This window comes from Periophthalmus magnuspinnatus, chromosome 19, assembly GCF_009829125.3.
Source record: "Periophthalmus magnuspinnatus isolate fPerMag1 chromosome 19, fPerMag1.2.pri, whole genome shotgun sequence".
Taxonomy (NCBI): domain Eukaryota; kingdom Metazoa; phylum Chordata; class Actinopteri; order Gobiiformes; family Gobiidae; genus Periophthalmus; species Periophthalmus magnuspinnatus.
This window is the reverse complement of record NC_047144.1, coordinates 398,733-413,595: the sequence shown is the minus strand read 5'-3', so window position 1 is coordinate 413,595 and position 14,863 is coordinate 398,733. Positions and strand designations below refer to the sequence as shown.

Sequence of the window (14,863 nt, the reverse complement as noted above, 5' to 3'; positions counted from 1 at the left end):
ACTTTTACGGCGTATTAAAGAGGAGGTATTTACTTCTGTGGGGTATTAAAGAGGAGGTATTTACCTCTGTGGGGTATTAAAGAGGAGGTATTTACTTCTGTGGGGTATTAAAGAGGAGGTATTTACTTTTACGGCGTATTAAAGAGGAGGTATTTACTTCTGTGGGGTATTAAAGAGGAGGTATTTACCTCTGTGGGGTATTAAAGAGGAGGTATTTACTTCTGTGGGGTATTAAAGAGGAGGTATTTACTTTTACGGCGTATTAAAGAGGAGGTATTTACCTCTGTGGGGTATTAAAGAGGAGGTATTTACCTCTGTGGGGTATTAAAGAGGAGGTATTTACTTCTGTGGGGTATTAAAGAGGAGGTATTTACTTATACGGCGTATTAAAGAGGAGGTATTTACCTCTGTGGGGTATTAAAGAGGAGGTATTTACCTCTGTGGGGTATTAAAGAGGAGGTATTTACTTCTGTGGGGTATTAAAGAGGAGGTATTTACTTTTACGGCGTATTAAAGAGGAGGTATTTACCTCTGTGGGGTATTAAAGAGGAGGTATTTACCTCTGTGGGGTATTAAAGAGGAGGTATTTACTTCTGTGGGGTATTAAAGAGGAGGTATTTACTTTTACGGCGTATTAAAGAGGAGGTATTTACTTCTGTGGGGTATTAAAGAGGAGGTATTTACTTCTGTGGGGTATTAAAGAGGAGGTATTTACTTCTGTGGGGTATTAAAGAGGAGGTATTTACTTCTGTGGGGTATTAAAGAGGAGGTATTTACCTCTGTGGGGTATTAAAGAGGAGGTATTTACCTCTGTGGGGTATTAAAGAGGAGGTATTTACTTCTGTGGGATATTAAAGAGGAGGTATTTACTTCTGTGGGGCATTAAAGAGGAGGTATTTACTTCTGTGGGGCATTAAAGAGGAGGTATTTACTTCTGTGGGGTATTAAAGAGGAGGTATTTACTTCTGTGGGGTAATAAAGAGGAGGTATTTACTTCTGTGGGGCATTAAAGAGGAGGTATTTACTTCTGTGGGGCATTAAAGAGGAGGTATTTACTTCTGTGGGGTATTAAAGAGGAGGTATTTACTTCTGTGGGGTAATAAAGAGGAGGTATTTACTTCTGTGGGGCATTAAAGAGGAGGTATTTACTTCTGTGGGGCATTAAAGAGGAGGTATTTACTTCTGTGGGGTATTAAAGAGGAGGTATTTACTTCTGTGGGGCATTAAAGAGGAGGTATTTACTTCTGTGGGGTATTAAAGAGGAGGTATTTACTTCAAAAACACCACATGGTCACATTTCTTTCTTGCTTTTATTTCGGGGGCAGTTTCATTCACAGACGCAGACACACACAGCTGCCACAAAAGTCACAAACTCCTTGAAGTCGACATCGCCGCTCCCGTCGTTGTCCAGAGTACAGAACATTTTCTCCGCCTCCTCGTTTTTCTACAAACCAAAACACAAGACTTAGATTAGTGTCTGTCGCCCTCTTGTGGCCAAAGTGGGAAGTAAAACATTTTGAAACGACAAATTAGCAGCTTTTGTAGAGTTCACACAGATGTAAAGAAGGGCTGTGGAAGTAAAAGTAACAAAGTACTGCACTGAAGTACAAACTGTAGGTATCTGTACTTTTACTCCACTACATTTTTGAACTGAAAAGTAAAAGTATGAGGCTGAGGTTTATTTTTTAACACGTTCAGAATTTGAACAAAAATATACAAAAAAAAAAACGACAACTCAAATCTTAAACAAAATCACCACATTTGAAGCAAATCTGAAACAAATACTTTTACTTTTTACTCTAAGTACATTTATAAACAGGTACTTTTAATACTTAAGTAGATGTATTCATGTGATACTTTTACTTGAGTACTTTTACTTCTTCAGCGCTGTCTGCAGCCGGCCCTTTGGAGGAGGAAATGTGGCGAGTATTTGTTTTTTAAATGTGCACTATGTAACTTTTCTTCTCGTCTCCATGGAGATGTCATTGTTTTGCCTGGAACATTTTACACCACAGCAATAAACTTATCACAATACTACTACTACTACTACTACTACTACTACTACTACTAAACTCATCTCTGTGCACAAGAGCTTCTGGTGTTAACAGGCCAAGCTACAGGTCAGATCTGTGGAGGGGCGACCCTGCTCTCACAGTAAGAACACATGTTTTTTTCAAGGTACTTTCTAAGCAATAAAAACACCTGTTATGAAATAAATGTATGAGATATGACGTTAATGCCGTAGTGCGGAACATTCTACAGGTGAAGCAATGACATCTCCATGGAGACGAGCAAACGGAAAAGTTACACAGTGTAGGTGTTTGTGGGGTATTTATTTCTATGGGGCATTAAAGAGGAGGTATTTGACCTCTATGGGGTATTAAAGAGGAGGTATTTACTTCTGTGGGGTATTAAAGAGGAGGTATTTACCTCTATGGGGCATTAAAGAGGAGGTATTTACTTCTGTGGGTATTAAAGAGGAGGTATTTACCTCTATGGGGTATTAAAGAGGAGGTATTTACTTTTGTGTGGTATTAAAGAGGAGGTATTTACTTTTGTGGGGTATTAAAGAGGAGGTATTTACTTCTATGGGGTATTAAAGAGGAGGTATTTACTTCTATGGGGTATTAAAGAGGAGGTATTTACTTCTGTGGGGTATTAAAGAGGAGGTATTTACTTCTATGGGGTATTAAAGAGGAGGTATTTACTTCTGTGGGGTATTAAAGAGGAGGTATTTACTTCTATGGGGTATTAAAGAGGAGGTATTTACTTCTGTGGGGTATTAAAGAGGAGGTATTTACTTTTGTGTGGTATTAAAGAGGAGGTATTTACTTTTGTGGGGTATTAAAGAGGAGGTATTTACTTCTATGGGGTATTAAAGAGGAGGTATTTACTTCTATGGGGTATTAAAGAGGAGGTATTTACTTCTGTGGGGTATTAAAGAGGAGGTATTTACTTCTATGGGGTATTAAAGAGGAGGTATTTACTTCTATGGGGTATTAAAGAGGAGGTATTTACTTCTGTGGGGTATTAAAGAGGAGGTATTTACTTCTATGGGGTATTAAAGAGGAGGTATTTACTTCTGTGGGGTATTAAAGAGGAGGTATTTACTTCTGTGGGGTATTAAAGAGGAGGTATTTACTTTTGTGGGGTATTAAAGAGGAGGTATTTACTTCTATGGGGTATTAAAGAGGAGGTATTTACTTCTGTGGGGTATTAAAGAGGAGGTATTTACTTCTGTGGGGTATTAAAGAGGAGGTATTTACCTCTGTGGGGTATTAAAGAGGAGGTATTTACTTCTGTGGGGTATTAAAGATGAGGTTTTTACTTCTGTGGGGTATTAAAGAGGAGGTTTTTACTTCTGTGGGGTATTAAAGAGGAGGTATTTACCTCTATGGGGCATTAAAGAGGAGGTATTTACTCCTGTGGGGTATTAAAGAGGAGGTGAAAACCCCCAAAGTCCCGTCACTCACCCCGGGCTCCATCCCAAACTGTGCGCGCAGCAGCTCCGCCACCTGGTGTTTGCTCAGCGTCTTCTTGTTCTTCGAGTACTGGTCAAACACGGCGCGGATCATCGCCATCGCTGCCGGGAGTGACGCCATGGGAACTGCGCCGACAAATAAACATGCTCTTATTTTCGGCGGCTAATGTTTAAGAGGTTAGCTTCCTGTTGTGTGACATCACAGACGGTTCAGTTTCATATCTGGAATTCACGAGTATCATAGCAACCAGCGAGCCAATCAGGAGCGAGGCTGTGGAAGGTAACGCCCCTTCAGCCCATCCCGCTGGTTTAGCAGAAGAAAATGCCAGTACTAGTGATTTGTAAGTGAAAAAAGAAGAAAAAGAATGAAAAAAACGCAATACGTACAATATAAAAATACAAGAAAAATAAACTGAAATAAATAAGAAAAAAAATAAATATTTAAAAATACAAGTACATTAATAATAATAATAATAATAATAATAATAGTAATAATAATAATAATACTCTACATTTTATATACACACAGAAGACATGAAATATACAGTATGAACCAAGAAATATGGAGTTATGTTGTAAAAAAACTAAAAAAAACTACACATTTTTTATATATATTTCACATTCAAATCCTCCAAGTATCCAACCTTTACTTTGTCAAAAAAATATTCAATAGTTGTTCCCCTTTTTTTTTCTTCACTACATAACTCCATATTTCTTACTTCATATATTTGATGTTTTCTTTGTGTTTTTAAATGTAGAAAGTGATAAAAATAATGAAAAATCGACCCAAACTTGACTTGCTGATGTAACTCCCCTCTCCTCTTGTGTTCATTAAATTAAATTTAATTATATACGCTCAGAAAATACATAAATAGAGAAAATACTTGGCCCCAAACGACAGATAAAAGCACTCACTCGTCTGCAGAGCTGTCTGTTGCAAAAGGACGTTCTAAATGTCGGGTTTGTGCGGCGCGATCGAGCTCGTTCTTTTATAGCCTGGCACGCCCAACACCTGCTCTTTGTGCACGCAGACTACGTTACGCAACTGTGGTAAATCAGGTTCAGTTGCAGCTTTTGTTCTTCTCAGACTCCCAGGCGTGTCAGAACATGTTTGACGCACAAACTCCACAAACACCTGCGTCTTTTGTTAAGACTCGTGCGACGCTAAATCGACGAAAGCTCAGAGCGAACTCGACCGAAACACTCGATTAAAACGCTCACTCTGTAACTTTTAAGGTGGATTCTTAAAACCATAGACTGTTTATATAAATGGGCCTAGCTAACCTGTTAGCCGCCGTGTTACAAACAGGAAGTGATCCATCGACTCTGGCTCCACTTCACTTTCTGTGTTGAACAGCGCCCCCTGTGTCTGTCTCTGCTGCTTCAGACTCATTTTGGTCTTAAATGTTCGTATTAACCCTCTACATGATCCTGGGGTTTGTTTTTTTTTAGTTATTTTGAGTTTTTTGTTTGTTTGTTTGTTTGTTTTAATTATTATTATTATTTTAAGTTTGTTTGTTTTTTTGTTATTTTGAGCTTATTTTTTTTAGTTATTTTTAGTTTTTTTTTATCCTGGGGTTAATTTTTTTGTTATTTTTATTTTATTTATTTATTTTTATTATTATTATTTTGAGTTTATTTAGATTTTTTTTTGCTATTTAAAGTTTTTTTTTTTTTTTTTAGCTTATTTTTTGAGTTATTTTGAGTTTGTTTTTTTTATCCTGGGGTTCATTTTTTTTGTTATTTTTATTTTATTTATTTATTTTTATTATTATTATTTTGAGTTTATTTAGATTTTTTTGTTATTTAAAGTTGGGTTTTTTTGTTATTTTGAGCTTATTTTTTTAGTTTATTTAGATTTTATTTATTTATTTATTTATTTTTTGCTTATTTTTACTTTTCTGTCTCCTCTCTCTGTCTCTGCTGTCAGACTCATTCTGGTCTTAAATGTTCGTATTAACCCTCTACATGATCCTGGGGTTTTTATTTCACTTTTGTGTCTGTAAATCAAGATATGAACATTAATAACAGACGAATCAGGTCCTTCTGTCCCCGAGGTCGCTCCTGTTAGCGTTAGCAACAGGTTTGATTGACAGCGTTGCTAAGGGGTGTGACCTTCAACAGCCTCGCTCCTGATTGGCTCTTTGGTCGCTATGACACTCGAGGTCGGGATTCCAAATATAGAACTGTGCTCCAGATTAGCCGCCGTAGCTGTTAGCTGTTAGCTGTTAGCCTCATGAGGATTTAAAAATGAGGCGTCGCCGTTTTTAAGTTCATACCTGCAGATTTTTCGAGCCCCCAAACCCAACTGTGTCCCATGTGTTTGAGTTAAATCTGTCCAGCCCCAGGACAGATCAAGTCCACCGTGCGGCGTCTGCATCTAATAAAGCCGTTTATTTACAGGAAACTCCACTGTGGCGTCTGCGAGTTGTGAAAAGTGCTTCCAAACTCATCGTGGTGAATAGTTAAGACGTTCTGCACGCATCAGGTAAATGAGAAGTGACTTTGGACCAAACTGCAAACTGTTACAAATGACCTCGTTCTGTTTTTGTGCGTTTTTTTTTTGTTTTGACGTGGTACTGCGTCTTTAAATCTGCGAGAGGAGGTAGAAGTGTCGTCGTAGTGTTTGTCTTTGTTTGTCCAAGGGCGGGGCTACGCTGTTTGAAGTTTAAAACGAGTGCCGTAGAATTTGGCGTGGAACAAATGGACGGTTTGTTTGCTCGAGCTGGTCTGGATATTTGAAGAGCATCGTGTAAAACCAGTATTTAAAGTGAAATGTGATTCTGACGCTCACCTCAATCAATCAGACTTTATTTCTATAGAACCTTCAACGACCAGAGGCGACCAAAGAGCTGTACAACATTAAAAACACGATTAAAAACAATAAACATCGTACAAATCAGCAGACACATTGCACCAGTAAAATGAAGAGTCACAGGCCTAAGTGTTAAAGTCCGTTCTAAATAAATAAGTTTTAAGTTTGTCTTTAAACAGAGGCAGGTCAGAGATGGAACAGAACTCTGTGGGCAAAGAGTTCCAGAGTTTTGGCCACTGCAAAAGAACGATGGCCCCGCTGTTTGCCCCGGGACAGGGGGACCTCCAGTGGTCATGTGACAGGGGTGTGGTCATGTGACGGGGGGTGTGGTCATTTGACAGGGGGTGTGGTCATTTGACAGGGGGTGTGGTCATGTGACAGGGGGGTGTGGTCATGTGACAGGACAGGGGTGTGTGGTCATGTGACAGGGGGTGTGTGGTCATGTGACAGGACAGGGGGTGTGGTCATGTGACAGGGGGGTGTGGTCATGTGACAGGGGGGTGTGGTCATGTGACAGGGGGGTGTGGTCATGTGACGGGGGGTGTGGTCATGTGACAGGACAGGGGGGTGTGGTCATGTGACGAGGGTGTGTGGTCATGTGACGGGGTGTGGTCATGTGACAGGGGAGTGGTCATGTGACAGGGGGGTGTGGTCATGTGACGGGGTGTGTGGTCATGTGACAGGACAGGGGGTGTGGTCATGTGACGGGGGGTGTGGTCATGTGACGGGGGGTGTGGTCATGTGACAGGGGTGTGGTCATGTGACAGGGGTGTGGTCATGTGACGAGCTGCAAACGGTGAAGACCAGTCGTCTACGCGGGAGCGAACAAAGGCGTGGAGGCGTGGCTTCCTCCAGGTCACCACGGCTCAGGAGAAGAAGTTTAACCTTTAAGCTGAAAGAAGCTCTGACCACACACACACACACACACACACCCCCACACACACACACGTCCATGCCAAATTATTCACATACACAAACAGACACTTTCAGACACACAAATCCTCTTTCTTTCACACACGTTCACTAATGAGTTCACATTTGTTTTGATATAATTTCTTTGTCACCTGTGCAAACTTTTGTTATAATCTCATTTGGCTTTAACTGTTCCACCGACTCACAGCAACAACAGACAAAGACGATTTTTGTTTATCAAATTTTAGACTGTCCAATTTCACCCCCAAACAAAAGGTTAAAGTGTCGGCCCAAAGCAACAAGAGCAGGAGCTGAGAGACTGGGTGTTCTGTTTTGTCCTCACTCAAACAGAGACAATTCTGGGACATCTGGGACATGGGAGATCAATATTACAATCACAGATCTGCTCCGATTGTCTTAAATGTTCGTATTAACCCTCTACATGATCCTGGGGTTTTTATTTCACTTTTGTGTCTGTAAATCAAGATCTGAACATTAATAACAGACAAATCAGGTCCTTCTTTCCCCGAGGTCGCTCCTGTTAGCGTTAGCAACAGGTTTGATTGACGTTGTTGCTAAGCGCCCGCTCCATATTAAACCAGTGGTGCTTTAGTACAGAGTGAGGCTCTAACTGCTCCAGCCTGAGCTTCATTTGACTGGAGCTGAACGCTGTGGGTCACACTCACTTAGTCCATCATCTTTGGCCCACAGAAACAGAGAGAACATGTCAGTGTCACCTCCAGTCTCTGTCTCTAAAACCTTCAACTCAGGAGAGAAATCTAGAGGTAATAATGGACTTTAACAGACACAACAAATCAGTAACATCCGCAGCTTTTTACCACCTAAAAAACATGTCAAAAAGTTAAACTGTCAAAACCAGAGAGAGACTTTTCCTGCATTTGTCTCCAGTAGATTAGACGATTGTAACGTCCTGATCACTGGACTCTCCAAACGAGCCACAGAACAGAACATCCAGAACATCCAGAACATCCAGAACATCCAGAACAGAACATCCAGAACATCCAGAACATCCAGAATACTGCTGCTCGGGTCAGGACTAGAACCAGGAAGTACTTCACATATGTGAACACTTTATAATCAGACACAAACAGCACAGTCTCATTTGGACTGAGCTGACACAATACGTCTGAACTAGGGAAACACACATTTTGCGCAAATCCATGAAAACATTTGGTCCAGACACAGTTAAATATTAGTTTGAAAAAGCCTGAAGTTAAATCTGGACTTTATATGTCGTCGTCTTTAAACCTGCAGGACTGAGCTGCACAAACACAGACCAGACCTGCGGATAAGGCTGTGATCTGCACAATTACAAGGCTCCATTTTCAACAAGGAGGAACATCTGGAGCTGAAGACTGAAGACTGGACGTGTCACTGAGAAAGGAGCGTTTCCACGGCGACGAGCTGTACGTCCTCTCACTGCGGAACATTTAAACTCTCTCAAATCAGCCGCAAAGAGAAGGACCCAACCTTAAGAATGTTAAGGTTGGGTCAAATGCAGAGGACACTGTTCACTCTGGGTCAAATGCAGAGGACACAGTTTCATATCGGGTCAAATGCAGAGGACAGTGTTCACTCTGGGTCAAATGCAGAGGACAGTTTCATATTGGGTCAAATGCAGAGGACACTGTTTCATATTGGGTCAAATGCAGAGGACACTGTTCACTCTGGGTCAAATGCAGAGGACACAGTTTCATATTGGGTCAAATGCAGAGGACACTGTTCACTCTGGGTCAAATGCAGAGGACACAGTTTCATATCGGGTCAAATGCAGAGGACACAGTTTCATATCGGGTCAAATGTAGAGGACACTGTTCACTCTGGGTCAAATGCAGAGGACACAGTTTCATATCGGGTCAAATGTAGAGGACAGTTTCATATCGGGTCAAATGCAGAGGACACAGTTTCATATCGGGTCAAATGCAGAGGACAGTTTCATATCGGGTCAAATGCAGAGGACACTGTTCACTCTGGGTCAAATGCAGAGGACACTGTTCACTCTGGGTCAAATGCAGAGGTTTAGGGCGATGGCAGGTCACTTAAAGATGTAGAACCGGGCGTAGAACAAAAACGGGAGAGTGAAGAGGTGACCAAAAAGATAAAACAATATTTATTTTACAAAAAAGTTCCTAAAAATGTGACGAATGAAAATGTTAATGCAAAAATAAAGTCTAAAAAAATGTGTTTTGAAACTGTCCTACTGTTCTGAAATAACATTCATTATTGTTTCACTTTATTAATACAGGCGCCATTTTGAGGACTTTTGACCACTGAAAAGACACAGTATATAGTTTTGAATAGTTGTTTGTCCCTGTGCTCATGTCCATCTCTGTGAAGCCCTTGTCCTTTAGAATGTTCTGAAACCTGCTGTTCTGTTGTGTTCAGTCTGAAGTCGTGTTAGAACTGAGTTAAATGTCAGAATGGCGTCACCAACAGGATCCTCCTCCATTCATCCTGTTGGTGGCGCCATTGTGTGAAGGAGCTGCTGTTACTGAACAACTATTAACTCTAACACAGGACATATTTAGATCAGTCCTCACCCAAAACAACGGATTAACATGTTTGCTAAGTCGCTCCCCCTTCAGAGCACCATCACAACACAATCAGCTGCATCGCACGAATGAAACTACTGCACATCACACCAGGTTTGTCACGTCATAGTGCACAGTTTTGTATCATGTTTTAGTTTATTTATGGAGGATTGTCGTGTGGGAGCATGGGTGATGTAGGCCTGTGGGTGGAGCCTTGTACATGGGTGATGTAGGCTTGTGGGTGGAGCTTTGAACAGAATCTTACTGCTAACCATGAGAACGTTTGACTTGACTTTTCATCTAGAACTGTAATTTTTCCGCAATAATAATGGTGTCAGAAGTGGGATACGCGCGCGGTCGTCCAGAACACAGTGAAGAATTTTTTTGAATTTTTTCTTCCTTTTGGTTTCTGTCCTGATGCATGAATCTTTCAAAGAAGAACATGGATGGACAAGGAAAAGGAAAAAGGAAATCTTTATCTACAAAGAAATGGTAAATCAAAGGAGAATGTATTTTGGAAATGCAAAAATCTTAAATAAACATACCCAATAGTTGCTGCCCTAACAACATACTTAAGATTTGAAAGGAGCTGAACTCAATTTGAAAATACATTTAGGTGTTTTGTCTGTTGAATATTAAAACTAAATTCATTTGGCAAATAAACACATGAAAAAGTGCTTGGATTTTAAAAGATAGAAGAGAACAGTCAAATGAGGTTCACTCTTTCAGACAAAACCAAACTTTGGTCTGAAAAAAAACAACAACGTATAAGAACCATAGACTGTGTATACAAATGGACGTAGCTAACATGCTAGCTCTTGTGTTCTTAAATGTTCGTATTAACCCTCTACATGATCCTGGGGTTTTTCTTTCACTATTGTGTCTGTAAATCAAGATCTGAACATTAATAACAGACAAATCAGGTCCTTCTTTCCTTGAGGTCGGTTCCGCTAGCATTAGCAACAGGTTTGATTGACGTTGTTGCTAAGCGCCCGCTCCATATTAAACCAGTGGTGCTTTAGTACAGAGTGAGGCTCTAACTGCTCCAGCCTGAGCTTCATTTGACTGGAGCTGAACGCTGTGGGTCACACTCACTTAGTCCACTTCTTTATACAGTGTGTGATTAGAACAATAGACCAGAACCTTTATTTGTCCCACAATGGAGAAGTTACAGTGTTGCAACACAAAGTTCAAGAACAGCACAAGGACAGAAATGTGCAAAATTAGCTTAAATCGAACCAATCTAACTCAAATTATAGAAATGCTTAAGATACAAAAGGGTAGATTTGCATTAGCTAATGCTAATGATTACACATAATACACATTTGACCCACAATTAAGTCAATAGCAAAATAAACCACGACCAGGAACAGCATCCAGTCCATCAAAACATAAGGTCCCTCTGCTCCTGAGTCCACCATGAGATCTTCACTCGGTTCCACGAACCGCTCTGGGTCCAGATGCCTCTAGTTTAACTTGTACAAACATCCACAGTGTCCTCAGTCGCGTACTTACTTTGTTATGTCCGTTTCGTCATGTTTAAAACGCAAAACTGCTGCAAAACAGTGTGTAAATTTACGCAATTATGCGCGCGTAATTTTACGCGCGGCTCTTTGTATCCAGTCTCCTCCTTTTACGCGCGCAGCAAACTCCGTCTGTTTACGGTAAACCACTGCATGTCACACATCAGCGTGTTCAGCTGCTCATTGGCTCTAAGGGAAAAACATCACTGAACGTGTGTAATGTAACAGCTTGATTCTACAAGGGGGAGAGTGGGGCGTACACTTTCAGTCATCTTTTGCACTGATTCACTGTCCGGGGCACCAGTAACCCACAGCCCCCATCTTATTGGCCAACTTTGGTGTCAGTCACAAGCTAACAAGTTTGTTTTCCACTGTCAGAAGTTTATTATGCTTGAAATGGACAAAAGAAATGCAAAAAAAGAGACGGAGCAGATTTCACTTTCCTGCAGCAGATTGGACATGGAGGATCTTCCTTTGTGGACATAATTTCTTGACTGGATTATATTCTCTGGACCTTTATGGAAGGAATGAGACCAACTTTGTGTGACAGAACCAGAGTGCTCAAAGGTAAGTGAAGTCCAAATCCACATTTGTGACTTTTCTGTAAAAACGTCTTTCCTGTCAGCACTGTGGTGATTAGCGGTGTAAATGGTTTACATTTCAGAAAGACGAGCGCCGTAGCTTTAATTTGAGGTGTAGATTGTTTGTGTGGGTGATGCATAAGTGTATGTACATTGCCGTGAAGTTGTAACGTAAAGGCGAAGGGGTTAAAATCAGCACAACCTCATTTTTACCACTGCAGAACATTTGTACTCCAGAAGGGGGCAGCACAGTTCTTTTGAGACTCATTACATAAAACATAAAATCACCAGAGAATGTTTACATTTGTCAAAGAGCTGTTGTCCCTAAAGTGTGACCTCGGCTCAAATGAACACAGTGTATTTACAGCATCAAAACAATGGTCCCAGTTTAGTCCGATCTAAGTGGCTTGAGGCGCTGGACACATCGTCTCGTTGGGTCATAAGGGTTCGCTGCTCTGAGAGTTGAAAAGCGAAGTTGGCCCTACAAAAATCCCAAATAAGGCACTCGGAGAAGTTAGATGAACTTTCTCGCCAATAACGCCTGAAATTATTGAAAAAAATCAGTCCAGTAACCGCAGGGTTTTGGACGGAGTCAAAATGTCCGACTGAGGTTTCCCTTCGGTGGCACCGGGCGCCTGTTGGAGAAAAGTTGGGGTATATTTTGGATAAGTGTGATTTTGTATAATAAACCCGGTGAACACGTTACACTGTATGAGACTGAGCCGAGCACATGTGGAAGACTCATGTACACGTGTTCAAATCTGTGACCACAGCTCATCAGAGTCAAGATCTCCCTCCCAAAGAACTTTTATCGAGGCAAGAGAATCTGAGCGAATAAACGAGATCTGATCAAGAACCAAATAGACCCTTTCAAGGAAGAAGTGGATAAAAGCAAAGAATCAAGAGCAGAATCATCAGGTAAGTTTGAAATGAAGGGAAGTTTTAACAAAACTGTGAACTTTCAGGTATTTGACAGTGTTGCTTTGGGACAGAGAATTTTACAGATATTTGCTGAAAAGATGTGAAGACCTTATCAACAAACAAATCTTTAAAAATCCATGTTCAAAGATTTGACCAATTTAAAAACAGCAAGAGAAGGAGGGAAAAAAAAAGATTAGCCGCTAAAGGGGCATTGTGTGAATAAATGTGCAAACCAAAGTAACGTCTAAACTGAGTCCAAAAGTTAAAGATATTTTAACAGTCTGGTTCCTTGAGTACATTTTAGGGGATTGTACGGGTGAATATAACAAAGCTGCAAGGGACACTGGTTTTACAGAGTTCTGCTCCGTCACTAATCAATCCAAAGGGAAGTGTTTTGGACTGAAGCCAATATTTAAAAGTCTTACCTTGGAGGATCAATAATAACACCTGAAATGTGGTGAGGCCTCCCTCCTGATGGTTTAGGCCACTGTAGGTACGGCCTGGATAGTCCAGAAACTTTATTATCCCAAAGAAACTCAGCCACAAGTGAATCTGCCTGAGAGAAGAAAGGGCAGGAAAAGGGGAATGCTCTGGAATAAGAACAGGAAGTGAGACATTCATTTTGACACAGTTCATACGAGCGACGAAGGACAAGACCAGCGCTCAAAATCTTCACTAAATCTCAACAATAGAGGACAGAAGTTTGATTTGAACAAGTCTTCTGCTTTGTGCCTGAATACAAGATATAAAAATCTATCATGCTCCATTTTAAAAGGGAACATTGTCCAGATTTAAGAAGGAAGAAGGAGAGAAGAGAGGAGGAGCAGGAAGAGGAGGAGATGAAGGAGGAGAGAAGAGAGGAGGAGCAGGAAGAGGAGGAGATGAAGGAGGAGAGGAGAGAGGAGGAGCAGGAAGAGGAGGAGATGAAGGAGGAGAGAAGAGAGGAGGAGCAGGAAGAGGAGGAGATGAAGGAGAGAAGAGAGGAGGAGCAGGAAGAGGAGATGAAGGAGGAGAGAAGAGAGGAGGAGCAGGAAGAGGAGATGAAGGAGGAGAGAAGAGAGGAGGAGCAGGAAGAGGAGATGAAGGAGGAGAGAAGAGAGGAGGAGCAGGAAGAGGAGATGAAGGAGAGAAGAGAGGAGGAGCAGGAAGAGGAGATGAAGGAGGAGAGAAGAGAGGAGGAGCAGGAAGAGGAGGAGATGAAGGAGAGAAGAGAGGAGGAGCAGGAAGAGGAGATGGAGAGAAGAGAGGAGGAGCAGGAACAGGAGGAGATGAAGGAGGAGAGGAGAGAGGAGGAGGAAGAGGAGGAGATGAAGGAGAGAAGAGAGGAGGAGCAGGAACAGGAGGAGATGAAGGAGAGAAGAGAGGAGGAGCAGGAAGAGGAGGAGATGAAGGAGAGAAGAGAGGAGGAGCAGGAAGAGGAGGAGATGAAGGAGGAGAGAAGAGAGGAGGAGCAGGAAGAGGAGGAGATGAAGGAGGAGAGAAGAGAGGAGGAGCAGGAACAGGAGGAGATGAAGGAGGAGAGAAGAGAGGAGGAGCAGGAAGAGGAGGAGATGAAGGAGAGAAGAGAGGAGGAGCAGGAAGAGGAGATGAAGGAGGAGAGAAGAGAGGAGGAGCAGGAAGAGGAGATGAAGGAGGAGAGAAGAGAGGAGGAGCAGGAAGAGGAGATGAAGGAGGAGAGAAGAGAGGAGGAGCAGGAAGAGGAGATGAAGGAGGAGAGAAGAGAGGAGGAGCAGGAAGAGGAGATGAAGGAGGAGAGAAGAGAGGAGGAGCAGGAAGAGGAGATGAAGGAGAGAAGAGAGGAGGAGCAGGAAGAGGAGATGAAGGAGGAGAGAAGAGAGGAGGAGCAGGAAGAGGAGGAGATGAAGGAGAGAAGAGAGGAGGAGCAGGAAGAGGAGATGGAGAGAAGAGAGGAGGAGCAGGAACAGGAGGAGATGAAGGAGGAGAGGAGAGAGGAGGAGGAAGAGGAGGAGATGAAGGAGAGAAGAGAGGAGGAGCAGGAACAGGAGGAGATGAAGGAGAGAAGAGAGGAGGAGCAGGAAGAGGAGGAGATGAAGGAGAGAAGAGAGGAGGAGCAGGAA

The 14,863-nt window shown here is 41.9% G+C and overlaps 1 protein-coding gene across 1 annotated transcript; it reads right to left on the bottom strand.

Annotated features, from left to right (window-relative positions):
* Positions 1-1,286: 1,286 nt before the first annotated feature.
* Positions 1,287-4,484, bottom strand: LOC117387009 (protein S100-B-like). The gene is made up of 3 exons (XM_033984402.2): positions 4,397-4,484; positions 3,474-3,607; positions 1,287-1,444 (listed from the first exon to the last, which is right to left on the bottom strand). The coding sequence occupies exons 2-3, from the start codon at positions 3,600-3,602 to the stop codon at positions 1,328-1,330; spliced, it is 246 nt and encodes an 81-aa protein (XP_033840293.1). The 5' UTR covers positions 3,603-3,607; positions 4,397-4,484; the 3' UTR covers positions 1,287-1,327.
* Between the last annotated feature and the right edge of the window lie 10,379 nt (positions 4,485-14,863).